We start from the raw sequence: 22,522 nt of genomic DNA on the forward strand, positions 1-22,522 counted from the left end.
TGGACCGGAAACAAGCATCCTGGGACCGGTTTCGGGGTAACACCCAATATCAGCCAGGCTAGCTTGAATCCAGTGGCAAAGTGAGAAAACAGGTCCTAGGATGCTTGTTTTCAGTCTAGAGAGGACCTGTCATGACAGTTCGGACTGGACTGTTCCAATTGGGAGCAGGGGAAAGACTGATTTGCATATGGCTGAGTTCAAACTTGAATGGCATGGGGAGTAAAAAAATATTTATTTAGGCCCAGATCTCTGTAGTGGGGTGAATGTATGACATTGTTCTGCATTCTGTCCATCAATTGTTAGTTTTGCATAAACACACAAACTCACATTCACTCTGTCTCCCCTTTCAAGTGCGTTTTTATAGTGCATTCTAGCCATGCCTTTGGTTACAAAGCACTTTTAAAGTCCCACATAAATAATATTTTGGGAGATTGAAAATGAATACTGGAATAATGTGTCATTGCAGTGTCCTAATATCGTGGCTTCTTTCGCTGCGTGTGCAGAACACGTTCGCGCGCGTGGCAGATGTTACAATGCATCAGTCTTCCCGGTCCCACAGACCCCTCTGCAGGGATGTTGAGAACCCTGACAGCAGGCATGTCTCCACCCCGTACCATTAATCATCTTTGCTCTTACCCTAGGGAGCGCTTTCTTCAAGGTTGAGAAGTAGCATCTCAGTGGCAGATTGCTGCAGGCCTCGGCACACAGGCCCGCCACAAAGAAGAGTGTGTGCTCTTCTGTCAGCCCTGTGACCCCGGCTGCCCTCCGGCCTGTCGGGCGCGCGGAGATTCTGCACCAACACGTATGCACGTTCGCCCACCTCCAGGAACAGGCTGTCCCTCAAATCTCGGCCGCCACAGACCCAGTAATCAGCAAATCAAACATTGCGTTCTGAGCCAATGTTTGTACAGCGAGCAGGTACTGTGCGCGAAGGTGCCTGGCTGAAAAGATATGCACAGATAGTGCTCTTGTTATTTCAGTCTCTTAAAGGTCTGTTCTTCACGCCTGGTCGTGTTCCAATTCCCGTTAATGGGTTACGTCACGTTCACGTGCTAAAGGCTTTCGCATCTCTTTACTCAGGTACCCGCATCCTGAATGTGCCGCCTCGGCTTCCGTCCTGAACTTGGCTGCACTGCTTTCTTCCGTTATGCAGAACGCCCATGTGCCAGTACGGACACCAGCTGGCACCTCCACCCTGTACGACGTGGGCACACTGGCCCAGAGCGTGCTTCCAGGATTGCCTGCGATCAGTAGCTCGGCCCTTCCAAACCTGCAACGTTTCACTGCCCAGTACATGAATGCGCTGTACTCTGTACACACTAGTGGCCTGGCTATGCTACAGGAAATTGTACTACGTGAAACGAGTGATGTGTGAGGGAAAAATTTAAATAAATCTCACGGACAAACATATGCTGTGACTAAAACATGAACATTCGAACCTCTAGATGTCTTTATGAAACATGGGTACCTGTACAGGTAATTAACCCCTTGTGCACAGCATCTGCTAGTTAGTGTCCACTACACAGATCCAAGAAGTCTGGTTCCACACCAGATGTTTGGGATAACCAGTGACTAAGATAATGATTTCAATTTACCTTCGTTGATAGTGTGTACATTTTATGTGGATATCCTGAAAATCGGGCATTATACAACCGGGACCCCAGGGCCTTCCTTGGAAACCCCCGTTCTACACTAGTGAGAAGGTTGCCCTAAAGGTGGCCGTGGTTACACCTGGGTGGCATTTTGTGAAGGGGTTCAAATAATTACAGGGGCTTCTGATGGGGGGGGGGGGGGGTGTCGGTGGCAGGGAGGTGAGTGGAAAGTAGGTCACCTGCTCTGTGCAAAGTCATAGGTCTGTTGAAGAAGCATGTAAAAGGAGAAATGCGGTTTATCGGATGAACTGCGCCATCCTTCTCACATTGTGAACTCTGCTTACTTGAGTCTGTCTGGTCTAGAACTCCCTTGTCGTTGTGAGCAGCACAAACTTATAGAGGGGCTGAGAAAAGAGATTAGTGCACCCACCTTGAAAATAGAGATGGTGCTTTAAGCAAGAATTCCCGTTATAAACGTGGAGTACCTCAGGTGCTGAAAACCCTCCCCGAAAGAGGTCTGTTATTTACATCTATTGTAGTCAAGGCTCCCGGGTTTCGGTTTTACAGCGTTTTACACATTACTTGACATGGAAAACCAATTGCTTCATAGTCTTCATTAATGATATATTTATTTTTTAGATCATTTTAGTTCCTCTCCTGCTGTGAGTCATAATTCCAAGCCAATAGCTGTGCATATTAGCAGAAAAAAGGAGTTAAACAGTTTCACAGCAAAGCTTAAATGGCTACAGATGCACATCAGACCTAGAACTAAAAATATACATTTTTCTGGTGAGTCCATTGGTTTAATTTATATGGCTACTTAGCGCACTAAAACCCTGCAAACAACCAAGTGCAAGTAGACATTTAGCAGTTAAAGAGAGGTGAACTATACGAACTGTATCATAATATATTCAACAAAAAGAAAATACGGATATATTCCTATAGGATAAAAAAAACATAAATATCCATTGACAGAAATATCAACAAAAAAAACTAAAAATCTTGGAGCCTTAATTACATTAGATTTTTTCTTGGATATTGGCGTTTATAGTATTAGGTCCTAAGGAAATAAAGAACTTCTTGATGGGCAAAGATAATCATGATGCGGGAAAAAATTCTTGAAGCAGTATGTGTTCATGTTGTCTCTCTGCTGATGCATCTAATAATGTTTGTGAAACCTGTTTTCATTCAGTGATGTTGGAAGAAGTGGGGCCTACCCTGTGTTCTCTCATGCTGATGCCTCTCTTCTTTCTTTTTTAGTTGACTCCAGTGTGGAAACACTGGCACCAGTGTTTATGGCAAGCCACAGCGCCACAGATATTGCAAACCGAAACAGCCCTGTGACTCCCCCGAATACACTCAGCCTGCGTTCATCCCACAATGAACTGCTAAACACAGAAGTTAAACACACAGAGACCAAGAGCATCACCCCTCCAAAATGCAGGAAAAAATATGCGTTAACCAACATCCAGACTGCCATGGGACTGAATGACCCCGCAGCACAGCCCCTGTTGGCCAATGGCTCCTCTAACATTAAGTTAGTTAAGAATGGCGAGAATCAGCTCAGGAAGGCAGCCGAACTGGTTCAGCAGGACCCAAACAAAAACATCAGCTCCACCACTGCAGCCATCAACATTATCTCTGAGAAACTGGAAGGCAAGGAGCCCAACCCTCATGACTCTTCCAGCTGTGATATCTTGTTGCCCCAGCCCAGGAGAACCAAGAGCTTCCTAAACTACTATGCAGACCTGCAGACATCGACGAGGGACTTGGAACAGACTGTTCTCAATGGCGAGGCTGTGAGGGAAGAGAAGGCTGCTCTGGGGAGCAGCGAGCTTACTGCTGTGATTGCCAATGGCGATCATCACCCTCCAAAACACAATAAGCCGACTAGCCCGGACGATGGTCAGGTGGCCACTGTCTCTTCCAGTCCAGAAACTAAGAAAGATCACCCAAAAACTGGAGCAAAAACAGATTGTGCATTACATCGGATTCAGAGTTTGGCTCCCAGCGATGAAGATTCGAGTTGGACAACATTGTCGCAAGATAGTCCTTCCCCCTGCACACCCGATGAAACAGGTACCACAATAACACATCTATAGTTCATTTGTTTATTGTGCGAATCATTCCACATCTTCAGGGAGTCCACCGTTAAGGCCTATAATGCTAGCTATGCTTGAAAAAAGCTAAAAGTAGCCTACGCTTGCACTTTATTAGAACATTATGATCAAGATGGAAGCAGAGTAATTGTTGTTCAGCAGCTATTCAAAGTTGACATGCCCTTAAATATTTCAACTCTCAATTGTCTTGGCAGATGAATAGGAAAACACTGCTATAGAACATTTACATTTGTAGGTGTGCCTTGGAGTATGTGGTTGGATTGAGGGTAAAAAATGTGTGCTTGTTGCAGATAATTCTCTACACCTAGCTGCTCTTACTCGTTGTGCACACAATTGTGTCTCTGTTTTTATTTTAAAATGAAAGTGAAAATGATTGGCATATCTGAATTCCATTTCATATGCTCAAACACGGTATGGGCCAAAAATACAGTTTTCGATAACAATCGTATCCGGGCTCACCCTACAATGTTCTTGATGAAGAACGTTGCTCTGAGGGGTGCCTGACTGGAGATCATATGCTTTAGCGAGCCTTTGTAAAGACGAGAGGTACTGAGCTCAGGGGAGTCAACAAAATCTGTGCGCATAAAAAGTTAAATCAGTTCTGCGTATGTTCTGCTCATGTCAACTATTGTCACTGGACCTGATGCAAGAGCATGTGCTCTTTTAGTATGTGGCGTTTGTATAGTGCAAACCTAGCCAAAAGGCAGCAGAGGACTTTAAAGGGCCAAAGGCAAGGATACAGGTGCTTAAGAGGTTTCTGATGTATGGGCTGCTATTACATCATGATGAAAGATTTCGGTGCATCTTCAACGGTTTCTTGAATTTGAGGAGGTTTGGGGCGTAAACACTTCCTTGTATGTTTGTGCTAATAAGATGCTGAATGGCAAGTGAAAGCCCTAAAGCACTGTTGCCCTCCTTGCTTTGTTTGAACTACATAGATGCCTACAAGAGAGCAGGAAGTCTAAACATTCGTCACCATGATATGACACAATCATCCAGTACTACTCTAGACCGTTATCACCATGGCACTCAAATCTCCTTCTCATGCTGATACCAGAGCTTAGGCTTCCAACGAGGAGCAGAGAAAGATGGACAGGGAGAAGTGAGCGACAATCTACAGTGGGCAGGGCCGACAAAAGAAGTGACCCGAAACACAATTGACAAGGGTGCAGGTCGTTGAGGATCGAAAGTCTCCGGTGCAGTAACCAATTGTCATCTTGCCCCTAATTTAACTATGTATGGAACTTGGATTTGGTTTGGCCCCTCTAAATTTTCAGGTCCTGCACAATCTTTGCAAGTAGGCATAACACAACTGCCACTAATTCTGAGGATATGCTGGCCTCGAAAGGAACCACTTGGTCATTTAGGGCCACCTGTATCAAACAATTTTGCATTTGCAAACGGTGCACATCGGTAACTTCGGCCATTGATATAATGTATGAAAGGCTTAGTAGTCGGAATTTCAGGTAATCACAATTTTTGGCAATTACCTAAAATTGCAAATGCAAATAGGGAATCACAATTTGTGATTTTGTAAGCACACGTACCATGCATTTTTCTAAATGCAAACTGCATTTAGTAAATGCTGTTACCATTGATTATGGCCCAATGTATGCTCTGCCGCTGCAAAAGCATGCAGTTTTATTCCTATGAAACCCATGTATGTAAGATCAGTGCAGTCCAGCAGTCCAAGGAGTAGAGATAAAGGACATTATTGGTAAGGAACACTTCAAGAAGTGTTGCCAAAGTTCTTTCATTCAACTTTGCTCGACTTTTTCCACATCCTGCTTTTTTCTAACACTTCTAATTCATACTCTGGAGTTACTCAGACTTTCAACACTCTGCTGTTAACCCATGCCCATTTATTCTTATAAACTGCTGAATTGTATTTCTAAATACTCCTTTCAGCTGACCTGTTGCTCTCATTCCTAGATTGGTAGTAACTGCGGGCATGGCGCTCCACACATCACACGTTTTGTCATTTTGTATTCCAGAAAAAGACTAACACTGACAGAAATAGCTGCTTCTTTTTCTTTGTAATTTTTAGCGTTTGAATATTACCTTCTAACTCTAGCCAACTTCATTTAATCCAAAAAATCATTAAAAAAGACATACGTACATGGAGGGGCTTTGGGTTAGTTCTCTCCGTTCTTTGTTCTGTTGAATTGTCATCCACATATTGCTACCACTCACCTTAGCATACAGCATGGTTCAGTGGGTCAGCCCACAGTGAAAGCCACATTTTGCCTGATCAGATTTGTATGTCTGCCTAAAAAAAAGTGCACTTCAGTACCACAGCAGGTAAAGCAATACTGTGCCAGTACTTTTTTCTTCATTATTTTGACATTCGTAATACTATTTTAGGGTTTGCCAAAGCTGTCTGGTTGTGAAAGAGCTCTTGTTAACTAAACCAGAAAAGTTCAGTGGGCTTACAGTCCGCCCATTGCTTTTTTTGGTTGGCTTTATTGTCACTCTTATATCCTTATTTCTCCAATGTTGCATCTTTTTTTTTTATAGATTAACTTCCTTGAATCCACCCAGTCATCGAGGTGGGAATACTATGGTAACATTACAATGGCAGTTATTTGTTATACATATGGCCCTTTAGTAGTCTAGTTACATCATTTAAAAATAACCAAATTTCAACCAATCATAGACAACCAGTCTGAAGATCATGCCCTGACAGGCCACCATATTTCATATTTCTACCGTATGCCATGTGTGAAGAGGGGCACCCTTTGCTCTGCTACATTCTCTTCAGATTAGTCTTTTTCTTCAGTTTTCTTCTTATTGATTGGTTGTTAGCTGTAGCTACCAAAGACGTTTTCAACCTCTATCATGAACATGTCAGATACTTCCAAAAAGAGTCTTTCTAGACCATGGGGCTCTTGTATCAAAAAGACTGTATTCAGAGGATCCCCGTAAGGATTGTATTTATTGCCTCCACCCATCTCACAAGCTTGAGGATACAAGAAATGCATAAAGATTTCTGCAAAAACCTTAAAGGATAGGAATGCAAAACTGTTGCTGGGACTTCAAAAATCAAGCAATGAAGGTTCTCCAGGTGAGCAATCAAGCTTGTCTTCAGTCACCAAAAAAAGGCCCATATGAGGTCTCGCTCTAAAGACAAAAAATCTGTCTTTGAAACCTTTCCCAGAGCTGATCTATCCACCTCAAAGCAAGCTTTGAAGTGATCCGAACAGTGCAATATATCTCCTGAGGCAATTCAGAGGCACAAGAAGCCTAAGCTTCATCTAGAACCATCTTCACCAAGAAAGGCATTTACTCACTTGAAAGCTATATCTCCGAAGCCTCAGAACATAACATGTTCACCTTCATCTTTCCTGTCACCTGCTTTGAAGCCAACAAAGGTTCACTCATTGATGTCAACGACACTTGTGTGCATCGTCGATGACTAAAAAACGTCTACCATCAACAATCTCGTCGACATCTCCACCCACAGCCGTGATATCAGCAAAGCAACTTAAGGGCAATGAAAAATTCTTGTAGACAAGACCTACTATTAAGAAGCTGTTGACAACAACATATTGAGCAGTTGGGGCTTCCTCTGCCAGGTCGGCGGGGGTCCTGACATCCAAATTTTGAAATGCCAGTCAGGGCAGCCGACATTTCAAGGATTGATAAGAACTGCCATCAAGGTGGTTCCTGCCAATGTATTGGAAATTTGCTGTACGGCCCGTCAAACATGATGAAGCCGGATGTCAAAGTAAATTTTTCCCCCCAAAAACAAAACCCCAAAACAGAATTTTGTATTTGAAAATTAAAAGAACAATGCCCCCATTACCTTGACGAGGGGGCAGTTTGCAGTTTTCACTGCCCTTACCACCAGAGTTTTCCTAGAACGGAGAACAAACACATACGTTTTGGGAGCTTATCAAGGCCTGTAATCTTTTGAGAAGGTATCATTGAATACTTTATTCATTACTATGGGTGAAACACTTGGGTATTCTCTTTTGTTATTCACTACCCGGATGTCCACTTGTTCATTATACTTATGACACAGCGCTTCCTTTTGTGTACCTCACCTGATTTTGATTTTGTTGACTGTTTTTTTAAATTCCTTATGATTGTCACTATTACAGTTCATGGCTTGAACAAGTAGTGGTTGTGATAAAACATTTGTTAGCTGACTTTGATGAAACAATGATCACAATCAAGCTACATGTGGAATTTGGATTGAATCATGGACCATATTTGGAATAAATGCTACTGATTTGTCTTCCACAAGATTTAGTCTTTTGGATTTTTCTGTGTGTGGACTCGAACACAAGTGGTTTGCTAAAATTTTTTTGTACTGTATAATCATTAAACCTTTGGTTTATGATCCATGTTTACCCGTCCGTGGCAGGGTAGCAGATACCATGTAAGCACCAACACACACAAAGGGTTAGTTTTCTTACTAGACCCTTTAAACATATGCTTCAGGGGGTGCAATTGCTACACCACAGCTTCTCAAATAGTCTTTCCAAAACCGACCTGTATATCCGCCATCCCCTTTGCGACGAGTACCCTATCCGCAAATATATAAATCGGCTCCTAAACAATCCAGAGTGGTTGAAATTTATAAAGAAATTTTATATAATATGTTGCCCGGAGACAAGGGCCCAAGACTCTTTTCATATAGAAGAATATAGTACCTTTTCAACCCCTGTTTTACCTTCTGCAGCAGTACGGGCCATGGGGGTTTGGTGAAATGTATTGCAGGTGCAAGTGAAATCAAACTGTCCAGGATAACAACTTTCAGCTTCTGATCATGAGAACTCCATACTGTCAAAAATATTAATAATAAAAATGTATCACTGCAATTTTGATTAACGCCACGTAGAAATAATTAATGACTTTGAGTAAGACATTTAAAGATATTTAGAAGTGTGCCCACCCAATAGTCACGATATGGGTGCGTGATTTTAATATATCTGTTTGCTACCGTTGTGTGGCGTCTTAAATGCAAGAGACGAAGGTAAACTCAGTTTACATACACCCCTTTTGAAGAGGCCCTAAATGATTTGCTGGCAATACATCACTTGGCATTTGTTTCAGATATTGGTTCCTCCAGTAGCCCATTCCTTTTATGGGTCGAAGGGAGGGAAACAAAATTGATTTTTATTCTTTTTTCCAAGCTACATATTCCATGAATATCAGATTTTAAGATTTTGCCCCACTGTGCAAGTGGCCATAAGTCCCTTGCAATATCAATGGAACTTGTTGAAAGGCAGAATTGAAGATAAGCTAAATAGGAAAAATAGATTACACAAAGAACAAAGGTTACTAATGAAATTGAGTAAAATAAATCAAACTAGTTTACTTTTGGATCTATTTAATTAGAACTATAAAGCCGGTAAGTGCTACTTAGATGACAGGGCAAAACCTCAATAGACCTTAAATTATTTTGAGCTTGTATGCAGCTCCTTAAAAGATTTGATGTTATCCACCAGGACCCCATTTGGCCCAAAAATGCTTAGATGGTTTGGTGGGGTATGTTTATTAGCTCACATGAACTTAAAGGTAGCCTTAAAAAAGAAGCCATGCATGAGCAACAAAGTTTACGGTGCAGGAGAATATATTTGGAGGTTCTAGATCGAAGAAAAAGTGAGATCATCCAAAAAGCCTGGGAAGATTTAATGACTGAAAGCAAAAATAAAGATAATGGGACTTCTAGGAAAATTGTCAAATATCCTTTAAAAACATTTTTTATTTATCAAGAATCTGTCACTAAAAATTGAATGCTTAATCCCAGCTGATGAGTGGATTTAACATTTTATCAAGGTCACTGAGACATTCTGTATCTCATGAAGATAAGGTTAAAGGGGCCCTGGATGTTACATCTTACCAACCAAGGGCTAGAGTTTTAAAGCCTCCCATTGAGGTTTCTGAGTTTGTTGTTGCTTTAAAACAAATCCTTAGCTCAAACGGCATCCCAGTGAACGTATACAAACATAGCTTTCCCTTGTGGATCCTGCTGCTAACAAATGATGTTAGGGTTGCCATGGTAAATGGAATTCCTCCCTCCTGGTCCGAGGCCACAAGTGTCCCGATTTTTTTTTTTTTTTTTTTTTTTAGGTCTCGTGACCTACAATGCGCGCAAGCGCATTGAGGGATCGAGAATTCAAGTGCTCGAAATCCTCGTCAAACCAAGGGCTTCGTTCCTTGCAGTTTTCTTGAAGTTCACGTGGCCACAGGCACGCGCTTTTGGGCCATAAACTGTTCCCCACAGCCTTACATTCATTTCTCCTCCCCCTCCCCAGCCAGCTTCCCCCAGGCCGTAGCAGCACTCCTCCCACACTCCCATACTTCAAAGGCTTATCACTTCACACGGCCGCAGGCCGTTCAAGGCTTATCACTTCACACGGCCGCAGGCCGTGCAACCAGAGCACTTCAGTTGGTGCGCAGCCCCCCTCCCAGCACTGCCTTGTTACTCTCGGCAGCTAACTTTCGTTTCATGGTGGAACAAACCTCACTGATAACTATCGTCTATTGTAGCGAACAACACCAGGTTCAACTTGTGACTTCAGGCGCTACACGCATCTTTGCAGGGTGTGTGCACAACCTAATGCCATTTTTTGTAGCTACCTTTACGAGTATCATTGGGTATTACGACCCTGTCTACGTGCCTTGAAGTAGCATCCTGATGGCTTAAGGCGCTTGCTCACAAGTCCGCACTCGATGCACTCTCTTATCTTCTCCTTCCTGCTACCCAGGCTCCGCATTTCACCCATTGAAATAACTTTAGAGCAGCATAAAAGGGTATACAAACAAAGTAATGTAACTAAACAGAACATATATTCTTAACTAAATGTGGCATATACATGGATAATATATGGAACGTATGTAAGCATAACATACCATATGCAGAGTGCAGAGTGCAGATTCAGAGTGCAGTGTGCAGAGTGCAGATTGTGAGTGCAGTGTGCAGAGTGCAGATTGTGAGTGCAGATTGTGAGTGCAGAGTGCAGAGTGCACTCAGCAGCACCACAGAATCACTCAGCAGCACCACAGCATCACTCAGCAGCACCACAGCATCACTCAGCAGCACCACAGCATCACTCAGCAGCACCACAGCATCACTCAGCAGCACCACAGCATCACTCAGCAGCACCACAGCATCACTCAGCACCACCACAGCATCAATCTGTGCAACCATTCAACAACAACTGGTTCAATTATGTTCTCTCAATGTTTCAAGCTTTATTACAAATGTCACAAAAAGATGTTATTTCACTTCTGTTCTTGGATTTTCATCACAATAAAATACACTGAACATAATCTTCACAAACGTTATTTACAAAAGTTTAAGCTATTGCCAATATAAATTACAATCACTTTTATCTAAGTATTAATTATTTAAAAAAATTAAAAGCCGTTGCTATTTGTAATATCAATACATCTAAGTCACGTAAATACAAAACATGTTGCATTACAAATGCTATAGTCGTCACATGTGCGAAAGTTATAACTATTGGCATTGAAAATGACAAAGCTATTAATTTAGCTATTTTCAAAATCAACACATAAATAAAAAAATTGTCATTTACAAGACCAATAGCTCAAACTTTCATAATGCGAGACCTATATTGCATTGCAAATGCTTGTTTAAAAAGGGGACAGGAGTGATCCTAGCTCTATCAGACAATCTCCCTGCTTGACTCAACTGCCAAGTTTTTAGGGAGAGTATTGTTAGCCAGACTGGAAATCTGGGTCACAGAGAATTCAGTTATTTTAGAGGTCCAGTATGGTTTCTTCCCAGGGGAAACTATTGAACAATGTGTCAATTTATACCTATTTATTGGCAAATACACAAACTCAAAAGGAGACGTGGTACACTTTGCATTTATGGACTTGAGCTGTGTATCTGACACAGTCAATAGATCAAAGCTCTTGTCCAATATGACAGGAATGGACGTGGAGGAAGCCCTTAATCTCCCTACTTATAGCCATGCATACTGATGTCACAGCAAGAGTGTTTGACTGCTTAAATGGTGAATATACAAGGCCTAATAAGTCAGAAAGGGGGGTGCACCGAAGCTGTGTCCTGATGTCATTCCTAGTCACTCTGTACATTAACCGGCTTGATGTGCACCTTGGGTCATGTGTACAAAAGGATTTCGTATTTTTTAATGGACCGAATCACAACTTCAACCTGTTAAGAAATGCTAAATTGCCTTCCAATATGTACAACGACAGATACGGAATTGCAAAATGCGTTTTCTACCAAGTAGAAATCACATTTTGCGATTCCCTAAATAGGAAATTGCCAATAGGGATTTCCGATTTGTGATTTCCTAAGCACATGTACAAAGCATTTCCTAAATTCGAAATGGGCATTTAGGAAATGCTATTACCATTGACTCCAAGTCGATGGTAACCATGTGCAATTTTAAAAATGCATCCAAAATATATTTTTTAAAGTGCCATGTAGCGCACACATGCCCCTAGGGCATTTTTGTGCTTTACATGTGCAATACTTTTTTGGGGGGGTGTTTCAAGGGGGGCCTTAGGCCCATAGGTACCCTTAGTTTTGCATTTCCTAATTTGCGATTTCCTAATTGCTATTAGGAAAACTCTATTTTTGTTCAATCCATTTTGCATTTCCTACATAGCGATTTCTTGGGATTCGCTCTTTAGCAAATTAAAATAGACATTTCGTACCTATGGCCCCTAGTGTGCATAGGGAACTATGCACCAATTCCCATCCTACTGTACACGGACAATGCCATCCTGCTGTCCAGGACTGCCAGTGTTCTCTAGGGCCTTCTATTTTTTTTAATTACTTGTCTTATGGGGAATCTGGATTTAACCACTAATTTAGCGAAGTTGTACACAATTATAGTGGACCCAAAAAAATACTAGAAAATATGTCCACTTTGTTGATAAGACTCTACTCTAGCAGGTGCACACCTACACTTACTGGAACTCACTACATTCTTCGCTTGGATGGGGCCATTTACACAACGTAAGGCTTCAGCAGTTCACTGAAGTCAATTGAGGCTCTTTTTAAATTTGCTTCCAAAATGGGGAACAAACCTATAAAGAGATGCTGATAGTTCATGATAGTAAATGTATGTCTTTGGCCACGTATATAGCAGGGTTTCTGTGGACTCCCAGAGGCTGAGCTCCTGCAGAAAGCCGTGAACAGTTTTTTGACAAGGTTGCTGTCGGTGCTCCGTGGGTGCTCCTCCATTGTCACCATACTGAGCTGGGGCTCCCTTATTTCAGAGATCAAATTAAAATCCAGCTGCTTTGATTGTTGAACTACAAATGGGTTAAACAGAAGAAAAACGTCTTGCAGGGAATGTTTTTCCCTAGATAAGGCACTATCTATCCCCTGGTTGGGTTATACAAAAGAAATATTTGTTATACTGGGAGTTACAGAACTCTTTGTAAACCCCAAATCTATGAGGCTTAAAATAAAAGAGAATGTTAAACATCTGTATTTCAATCATTATGGAAATGTTAGACTGGCTGACAAACTGTGCCAAACCTCTCTGCTCTCCCACGTTGATTTACTGACCTCTAAGGGGCCAGAACTGGATCTCTTTTTTGTAAAGAATCCTCAGCGTTGGTTTTACTTGACATGTCTCAAACTGAACACTGCACACAATTTTATTTTGTATCCTAATAGCTCTTTCCCTCCTAGGATCCTTTGACTATGTTCATACAAAATTACCTCTGAGCAAAGCACATTGCGCCAGATGTATGACCAGTTTTTTGTGTGCGCAAACGGATTTGCGACCTGTTTGTGCACGCAAAAACCTACATGGCCATGTACAAACACTATTGCTAGTCTCCAAAAATTTCGACTCATAAAATAGTGTTTTGTGACTCGCTATTATGAAAGGATGTTCACTTCCTAATAGCAACTCTCTAGGCATGTATAAATGTTTTGCAATTGCGGTTGCAAAACACTCGCAATGTACCGCCCTCTTCAAGAGGGTGGTAATGGAGTTGCAAATGGGAAGGGGTCCCCAGGGGACCCCTGCCCCTCTGTGGCTGGCTCTAAAAATATTTTTTAAGGGTAGGCAGTGGTCCCAGGGACCACGACCTGCCCTTAAAAAATGAAACAAAAATGTTTTTATTTTTTAGATGCAGCTCATTTTCCTCTAAGAAAAACAGGTTGCATTAAAAAATTTTTTTTTAAAACTGCTTTATTGACAAGCAGTCCCAGACATGGCGGTCTGCTGAGCCCAGCATGCCACCATCCCTGGGAGGGACAGCCATTTCCAATGGGGTCACAAATTGCGAGTGGCTCATTACTATTCATGGGCCTCACATTTTGTGACCCCGTCGGGAATCGCAATCAGTGTCTCTGACACTGTTGTACATTCCGAATTGCGACTCGCAGTTTGTGACTCGTAATTTAGAGCAAATTGCAAGATGCAATTTGGAATGGTCTTACATCCGGCACATTGTCTCATTTTGCACATTATATTCTGTTGCTTAGAAACATATCTACTTCCGATTTTAAGAATGTTTAGCATCCAGCAGGGCTGGCCAGCACTGAAAGGCACTGCAGCAGCTTCAAACAGAAAATTGCTGTTTATCTGTAATTCATTTTATTCAAAGTGATTTGAAGACAAGGAATTTTTATGATAAAACAGACCACTGATACCAGAACTAATCATCTGGAAAATGTATGTCTTTGTTTTAATTGTAATTTGTTTAAGTGACGAGTTTCCAGTGACAAGTTTTCTATTTGTAAAAAGTTTTTAAATTCTAAATTGTATTGATCGCATACTATTTGTCTATGATAAAACTTGTAATGATGATTTTATATTATTCTGAATCTGTTCTTTTATTACCTTTTTCCATCGAATAAAGATGTTGGCTGACTGAGCTATTCCATTAGAGGGTTTTGAATCATGTGCTGAATTGCAGCCACTTCACTGGCAATCACACCAGGATTAACCTTACTATGGTGACCATCACTATCCGAGTAAGGAGACGATTCAAACTCCAGTAGCATTGGTGAGCGACTTAAGATTAATGATGTCAGACTGTTACAAGTGATTTCCAGATAGAAGTCTACTGCAGGGTGCTCAAAGTCAGGCTCCGCAAAGGGTGAATGTTCGACTCAGCGGACTGAACCTGACTGAAACTGTTTCATAGGTCATATCTCCAATAGAAACACAATTTCCTCATGCTTTGAACCTAACATCTACACACAAGTTTCACACCCAATGATTACCTGAATGACACAAGGCAGTAATTGCCAAAGTCTCCTGAATGGGATGATTATATGGCCGTGTTGCTGGATCACCCAACACCGCCTCCACCTGTTGACTCTCCACCTAATGATAAAGCAGGATTTCATTAAAAAAGCCTCCAAACGATTTGAATTGCCACTGCCAGTTAAAGATGTAGACTGTTTTCTGTATGACTTAAAAGCTACACCTAAGAAGTCAATAAGATCGATTTTGTTTATCCAGCCTCATAAGGAATGAAGGGCTAAAGTTTTGCAGAATCCAGCAACCGTATTGGAAGTGGTCCCCACATTATACCAGACACTATGTCAGATGTATGATATATTGAGGTATCCTGCAAGTCCTTGAAATAGAAGGCACACACTTGACAATATTGAGAAAAGAGTTTCTGCTCTACCAATGACATCCATCAGAGCTGCAAATGCCCATGCGATTTCAGGTCGCTTTGACAGACAGATGTGGTGTGACCCAATTTCTAGAACACCTACAAGAAGATGAAAAGAATAAGGCACTAAGCATTCTGAGAGAAAGAGAATCAACATCGATACAATCATAGCTGCGTCTGTGGATGTAGCAAACACAGGATTCAGGCAGGATGGTTGCATTGCATATCATTTAGAGCAGACGTGCAAAGTAGAATGTTGAATTTTGAACATGCCAGTTGATGGTGATCTCTTTTTGGGAAAACACGTAGATGAGGCATTTCAGTGCATAAAACAGATATGGAAACATCCAGTTCACTGGCAGATTTCCTGTAATGCAGACCTTTTACCTCTGCTGAGGGAAAGGAAATCTGTGCTGTAGAGCAGGATATTAGCAGTAAAGGTATCAACCATACCATCCGCAATACCAGCTTGAGTACAGGTTGTCAACAACATCATACTTGAGAACTGCTCCAGGACTAAGAACTGCTACTCAATCAAGATTTCAGGGTCCTGGAAGAAGACACTGACGTAGTACAGGAACTGATCACCAACAATCAATGTTAAATTGGTAGGAAAATATCCTCCTGCTTTAAAGCTCAGAGCACGATCACAACAGACAGGTCTGTAAACTAGTGGAAAAGGGCCATGGTTTTGAATTTACTGAAGGACCTCCAAATACTCCATCAACCAAAATGCAACATCCACATCTGGGATAGTGACAAGAGAAAAATCAGGAAACTGTTTTTGTTTCTTTTTAATTAGAAGAAATTCAGGAGAATAGAGACCAATTTTGGATCTGTGGTAGCTCAATGTTTTCCTTAAAGAAAAAAAGTTCAGGATGTCTTTCCTGTAGGAAATCTTTAAGCTGTTAAAAAAAATCGAAATGTATGAGCACTGTAGACCTGCAAGATACCTATTCCAATTTGCCAACATTCCAATTTGCATAGAAAATATCTGTGCTTCCTGGTGGCCGGTTGTCACTATCAGTTCAAGGTATTGCCTTTCAGGCTGAAGTCAGCCCCAAGGATATTAACAAAGTGCATGTCACCAGTCGCAGTTCATTTAAGGAAACGGGTCCATCAGCTGTTTCCATATTTGAACAACTGGTTGATTAAGGGTCCATCTTGCAATTTAGTCAGAAAGTCAACACAGAGATGTTTGAACTTATTCCTTAGTTTGGGATTGTCGGTTAACAAGCAGAAGTCATTAACAAGTCCATGAATCAAAATTCGATTTCTAGGAGTAATTTTGAATACAATAGATGGAAAAGCATTTCCCTCACAGGAAAGGTAACAGCAAAGACAACACAGATAAACAAGCATTGGCAAAGCCAGGAGGTTTTGCCTTTTGGCTGGCATTGAAGACCTTTTGGTTTTGACGATTCTGCCAGTGTTTGTCTAAGACTCTAGCTCTTTGTCTTTGTGAGCCAGAGAGTTTGTCTTGATCTGTTTCTTCTGTATTTGTGTGCCGGTTCATTCTACGCTCTTTGTGTCTGTTTGTTTGTGTACATTTGTCAGTTTTAATATATATATCAACTTTACCCGGCTCCCTTTTGCACCACATGCCCCGCAGGGGTGAAGCTAGACCACTAGAGGAGTGCACCAGTGAATTAAATCTCTCCAAACGATGAAGGTCGTAAACCAAGCCCCACACTCCGGTCAAAAAACTGTGCACCATCATCTATTTATTTAAACAAAATGCAACCATGCATGTTTGTTTATGTAGCCCGTTATAAATCACAAGATAATAATTCCTGCACATATAGTTCAGGGGTAAAGCACCTGTTGAGGTTAACATTGATGGCAGTTCCATTGTATGCAGGAGTCCCTGCTCGGCTGGCTATACATGCCCACAGGTAAAAGGCAGAGCCTGTACTAGAATTACCCTTACTTTAGAAGAAGTGACATTTTACCAGCCCCTGCAGTGTCAATTTGGCGTTAGTTCATGATTCACTAGGCTGTCGGGCGGGATCCTAGCTGATGACAACATCTTCAACTTCCATGACGTTAAACTTCCAGCTTTGGGAAATACCATGTGGAAATTCTGTAATAACTAAGATGATGAGAGAGTCATTAGGTTGGGTGCCCCCTGTAGAAATCTGTGATTTTGAAATCCAGTTGGTGAAAAAAATCGCATCTAACTCACTAACACCTACTATCAGTCCCTAGATGCAATTCAGCGTGTGACATGTGCAATACTATTTGATGTTGTCATGCTACAACATCAGTGATGAGTGTGAGAAGTTGGCCTGGTATATGATGTTCACTATTCTAGTGAGCACCTTGCACCAGTCCAAACAAACCTTATGGTGATGGTTGTAAAGTCAACCTTATAGACCAGCTATCCTAGTGGTAGCATGGACAAAAGCAGTCTTAGGCTAAACTCAAGAGGGCATGTGAAGCCAGCTGTTTTACCATATGCAATCACTTTAATACCAAATGAAAGGACACCACACAGGTTATATATTCAAAATATATATGTATTTATTTCTAAAACAATCCTCTGTACTCTTTATGAGAACAGAAGCACAAGCGCATAACAAGTAACTTAGTATAACATACAAAAGTTACACAAATATGGATAGGCCCTGATGGCCCGCTAAACCATATACTAAAATAGTGGTATAAGAACCACGTCACGAACAATGGTAAGGCCTAGGGCCTTGGGAATCGCTGGGGCTACACTGGACTAACAGTTGTAAGGGAGCAGGAGGCCCACGGGATGCGGGTGCAGTGTCTAAATGCACACGCGTGCACACATAGAAGTCACTGGGTGCGTAAAGTTAGAAAGTTAAAGAAATAGGAGTCTTCCGACTGGACTAGAAGCTAACCACTTGAAACTAGAACACTAGGAGAGTTAATCTTCACAGGAGCACCGCAGTACTCTTGTTTAGGTTCCAAAGTGTGTCGGGTTTCGTCGTGGAGTTCTATGGAGCCTTGGAGAAAAGATGCTGCAGGCGACCAGGAGAGAAGAGTCCGGTTGGATCCAAGGGTGGATCGAGGATGAAAAGTACCCGAAAGCAGAGGGGACAGAGTCTGGGTCACTAGCCATTGACCAGGAAGGAACCAGGCGATGTCGGGCAGCAATCAGGTGATGTTGTGAAGCTTGTCTCTGCAGCCACGTGCACCAGGAGGTGTCGACGACGACCAGGAGCTGGATACGGACTGTCCCACAAAGGCTCTCGCTGTTGGCGGTGTCGGTGCTTGATTCGGAGTCAACAGGCCTTGGCAAATGCAACCCACGCAGGAATCGAAGATGGCTTCTTACTCAGGCCAGCAAGGACTGAGGGTCTTCTCCTTTGCAGGGAAGCAAGGGCCAGTCTGGAGCAACCAGACCAGCGGGTTAGATTTTGGGTTTCGTCGTCAGAGGCCACTAGCCAACGGGCAAGTGATCGGACAGATGCGTCGAGCAAGAAAATGCAAAAGGGCCCCACGCAGCACTCAGTGAGTGTGGAGAGGTGATCTTCGGTGCAGTTGGTGCTCGGGGTTGGGGCTTCTCAATCCCCAATGCACAACTTCGAGGGTACCTCAGAAGTTGCACGGAAAGCACGTCTCTCGTCGCCTCCACGGGTCTCAGCTTTGCTGTGGCTGTGGATCAGGCTGTTGGATGTCTGGAAGTCCGGGTCTTGTCAGGCTCTGTGTTCGAACTCCGGCGGGAGCAACGACAAAGCAAACCGTTGAGCGCTTGATGGTGCCTGCTTGCACAGGGTGGTCACTCCTTGACCACAAGGGAGATTCTTCAGTCTTCTACGTCGAGTAGGATGTCGAAGGTCCAGAGTTTCATATCAGAGTTTCAGTCAGGATATATCTAAAGTCTTGGGACTCAGCTCCTACCTATATACCAAATCTAGGGGCTGGATTACCTGCTAGGTCCCTCCTATGGGTGGGACCCAGGAAGGGGGTGGTTACACCCCTTTCCCTTTGTCCAGTTTCGCCCCAGAGCTGGGGCTGGAGTGCCCCAGCACCGGTTTGAACTGGACTATGCATGGGACACCTTGGGTGCCCCAGGCAGTGTCTCATTTCATTCAGCCCTCCCTGCCCCAATACACTATAGCCTGTCTGGCGTGGTGCTAGCACCTCCCTGTGACAGGAAACCTATTGTCCAAACCTCCCTCGCTGGAAGGACTCCCAGCTGCAGGAGGTCAGACTTGTGTCTGTGGCAGCAGCATCCATTTTGTGATGCTGAGGCGCTGGTTAACTTTAACCGGGATTAATGGAAGTAACATGTCTTCTCCCTCTAGAAGGGTGGAATGCTACCCCCGTCGCCAGGACTGGCAAGGGGTAGTATTCCAAAGCGTATGACACCTTACATGACCTGTTTTGATAAAGCCAAACCAAAGTTAGCATCTGACCGCGAGGTACATAATGCACTTAAGAGTATATGGTATGGCAATATCCTAGAACAACTATAAGGACATGGTTCCGAAAGATGCAGACAGGCTCAACTCATGCTAGAGCACCATCTCACATAAAACCAAGCACTCTGCCTTCAGGATTGTTAAGGCCTGCCATAGGAGTGACTTGAGTATATGTGTCCAGATATAAGGTTAGACATAGGAATACTATATCTAAGCAAGGGGTGATTACACAACCTTGCCCCAGCTGAGTGATCAGCCAGTTGTGTCAGTTTGGATGGCCAGCCAGGGGTGGCAAAAGATATGCTGCAGCCCCTGGTAGGCCTTGGGTGCACCTATGCCCTGGGTACCTATAGTACACTGTACAGGGACTCATAAGGTGACCCAATATCCAATTAGTTATGTACCTAAGGTACATGGAGTCCATTTTACAGAGAGAGCAGACAGCCTGGGGCCCTGATTAGCAGGATCCCAGGCCAACTAAGTCGAAAACCAGTTAAACGCAAGGCAAAAAAATCTGGGGTAACCATAGTCAGGTATCCATCTTCCTACAATGAGGCGTGAAGCTTATTTGAGTCTCATTTGTCCTCTGTAAATGGGAAGCTAAACATTCCTTCATAAATAATGTATGATTGTCAATCTCGGAAGCAATTCTGATTCTTTCACGTTTTTCTCCATTTGGAACTGAGAAAAATAAATTCATGAGCTAGTAGGTTGCTTGATGCAAAATCAGCAATTCACCTTTTATTTAGTGCAAAGAACAGACTAAATATCCCAACTGTGTTACTTAGGTGGTGTTACCACACACTACTACTGTGCATTGGCCTCTTTTTTAAGACCGCTCAAATGCATTTAAATATGTGCTACTAAACTGTTTGCCAGCTACGTAAGTGCATACTTAAGTTGAATTCTATATATTTGTAATACAGGGCTGGGGAGAGGAGAATCGGCTGTCTCAGGGAAGAAAGAAATGGAGAGATGATGGGCATTGGAGACGAAGGACACACAGAGAGGGCCTCGGGTAGATGCAGGACATGGGTGAGAGAGCTCGACATGGAGCGTGGGTGGGGGTAAAGAAGCACACAAGGGTGATGGAAGCACGGGCACGCTCATGGAGTAGGTCAAGAAAATAAAAACCTGCAATACAGAAAGCAGTGGGCAGAAAAGGCAGAGCAACCTCAATCCAAGCGTGACCAGCTGAATGAAAAATCAATCAGTACTTGATCCAAGCTCCATCGAAGAGACAAACGCACGAAGAAAAGTTAAACTAGATACAAGAAACAGGCACGATGACCAATGGCAAGCAACGGAATGAAGCCAACCAATGGTAATTAATGGGCTGATTCAAAGTCCTTTTTAAGGGTTTTTTGTTAACAAAAGACCGCCGCAAGCAGCAGCACATGCACTCTCTCAGGCGAGACCTAAAAATGGATTGGTGTGGTGGATGAAAAAGTATCGTATGGAAGGGTCTCAGCTTTCTGATAGAGTCCGTAAAGTTTGTTATGACGACAGACACATTCGTGGAAAGATGAAGAGCTCATCTCCAGGAGTTGGCTATGAATGGCGGTTATGTCTGAAGTCCTTCCTACTGAGACTGAAAGTGTCTTCAGTGCTGGCACGCTTCAACAGTGTCACAACAAATGTTTTATATAATGAAACAAGGAAGACCTAGACTGAAGACATTATCAAAAGAAGCACAGTGTCTCCTGAACCGGGCAAAACTTCACTGAGTGTCTTTAACAGCAGAACACCTACCAGGGCAGGATAAAGATTGGACAGATGCCTTCAGTTGTAGTGTACCCGATTGTCATGAATGTGATCTAAATCGAGCCAAGCTAGACCAGGTTTTTGTGATATGGGGTAAACCAAAGCTCGATCTCTTCATAACAGACGTTAATAGTAAATGCCAATTCTTCTAAAGCAGGTGTAGATTACCTGGCTCATGGGGGAATGCCCTTTTGATCACATGACCAGGGACTTTTTGGTATGCATTTCTGCCTCGTCCCATAATTAAACGGGTACTAAGGAAAATAGAAGAACTTTGCTGATTATCCTAATCACACCAGCATGGCCATTTTCAAGTGTACAAATCCATAAAGACTGCAAAGCAATTCTAGCTCAGCAACGTCTATGTCAACAAATAAGACATAATGTGCTAAATGACGAAGATTCAGTAAATGATCTCAAGAACAAAGTTTACACCCTGTCTACAAAGTCACATCAGATAATTCCTTCTCTTTTAACCCCTCCCCCCCCCCCCCCCCCCCCGGGTTAGCCCATGCCTCAATCAGAATATGTGTGGCTCAGAAATTAACTTAACAAACCTTAGTTCTGGGGGGTGGCCTGGAAAGATGGGCGACTGGACATAGAGCTCACCCGCTGCTGGCAATCCCGTCCGTAATCCTTACGAATCCTGTGCCCTGGAGCTTCACAATCACTAGTGGGGACTTGTAAAGTGAGTGGTGTTGCGGACTGGGTGCCTCAGGCTGGCTGTTGGCCATCTGGGGGGCGAGGAAGAAGTGCTGCCAGCAGGGGGACCCTATCGCCCATGGCGATTGAGGCTGCATTTTATATACCGCCATACTGTGAGCAGATGTCCTGGACCTTGGGGGACGGCAGGCGTGGCTTGATGGGGCAGAGGATTCTGCTGAGTTAAGGGCAGTGCCCTGTGTTTGGGTGGGGTGTGACCACGGAGTGCTACCTAGTGGCCGCTGGGGCTGAGCTGCTGTGCAGTCACTGCACCCTGTACCACCATTTTGTGTGCAACCAGTGCTATGTTGGATCCCCTGGTGCAGCTATGTGGGTTTGTGGT

General features: G+C 43.0%; 1 protein-coding gene across 10 annotated transcripts in view; it reads left to right on the plus strand.

Moving 5' to 3' along the window:
- The window catches only part of APBB2 (amyloid beta precursor protein binding family B member 2), a 1,314,926-nt gene that overhangs the window by 761,247 nt on the left and 531,157 nt on the right, over nucleotides 1-22,522 (plus strand). For all 10 annotated transcript variants that reach the window (XM_078678261.1, XM_078678265.1, XM_078678264.1 and 7 more), the window contains one exon: nucleotides 2,853-3,671. In XM_078678261.1, the coding sequence (XP_078534387.1) occupies nucleotides 2,853-3,671 (819 nt within the window). The remainder of the gene's footprint in view (nucleotides 1-2,852; nucleotides 3,672-22,522) is intronic.

This window comes from Lissotriton helveticus, chromosome 2_2 (genome assembly GCF_964261635.1).
Source record: "Lissotriton helveticus chromosome 2_2, aLisHel1.1, whole genome shotgun sequence".
Lineage (NCBI taxonomy): Eukaryota > Metazoa > Chordata > Amphibia > Caudata > Salamandridae > Lissotriton > Lissotriton helveticus.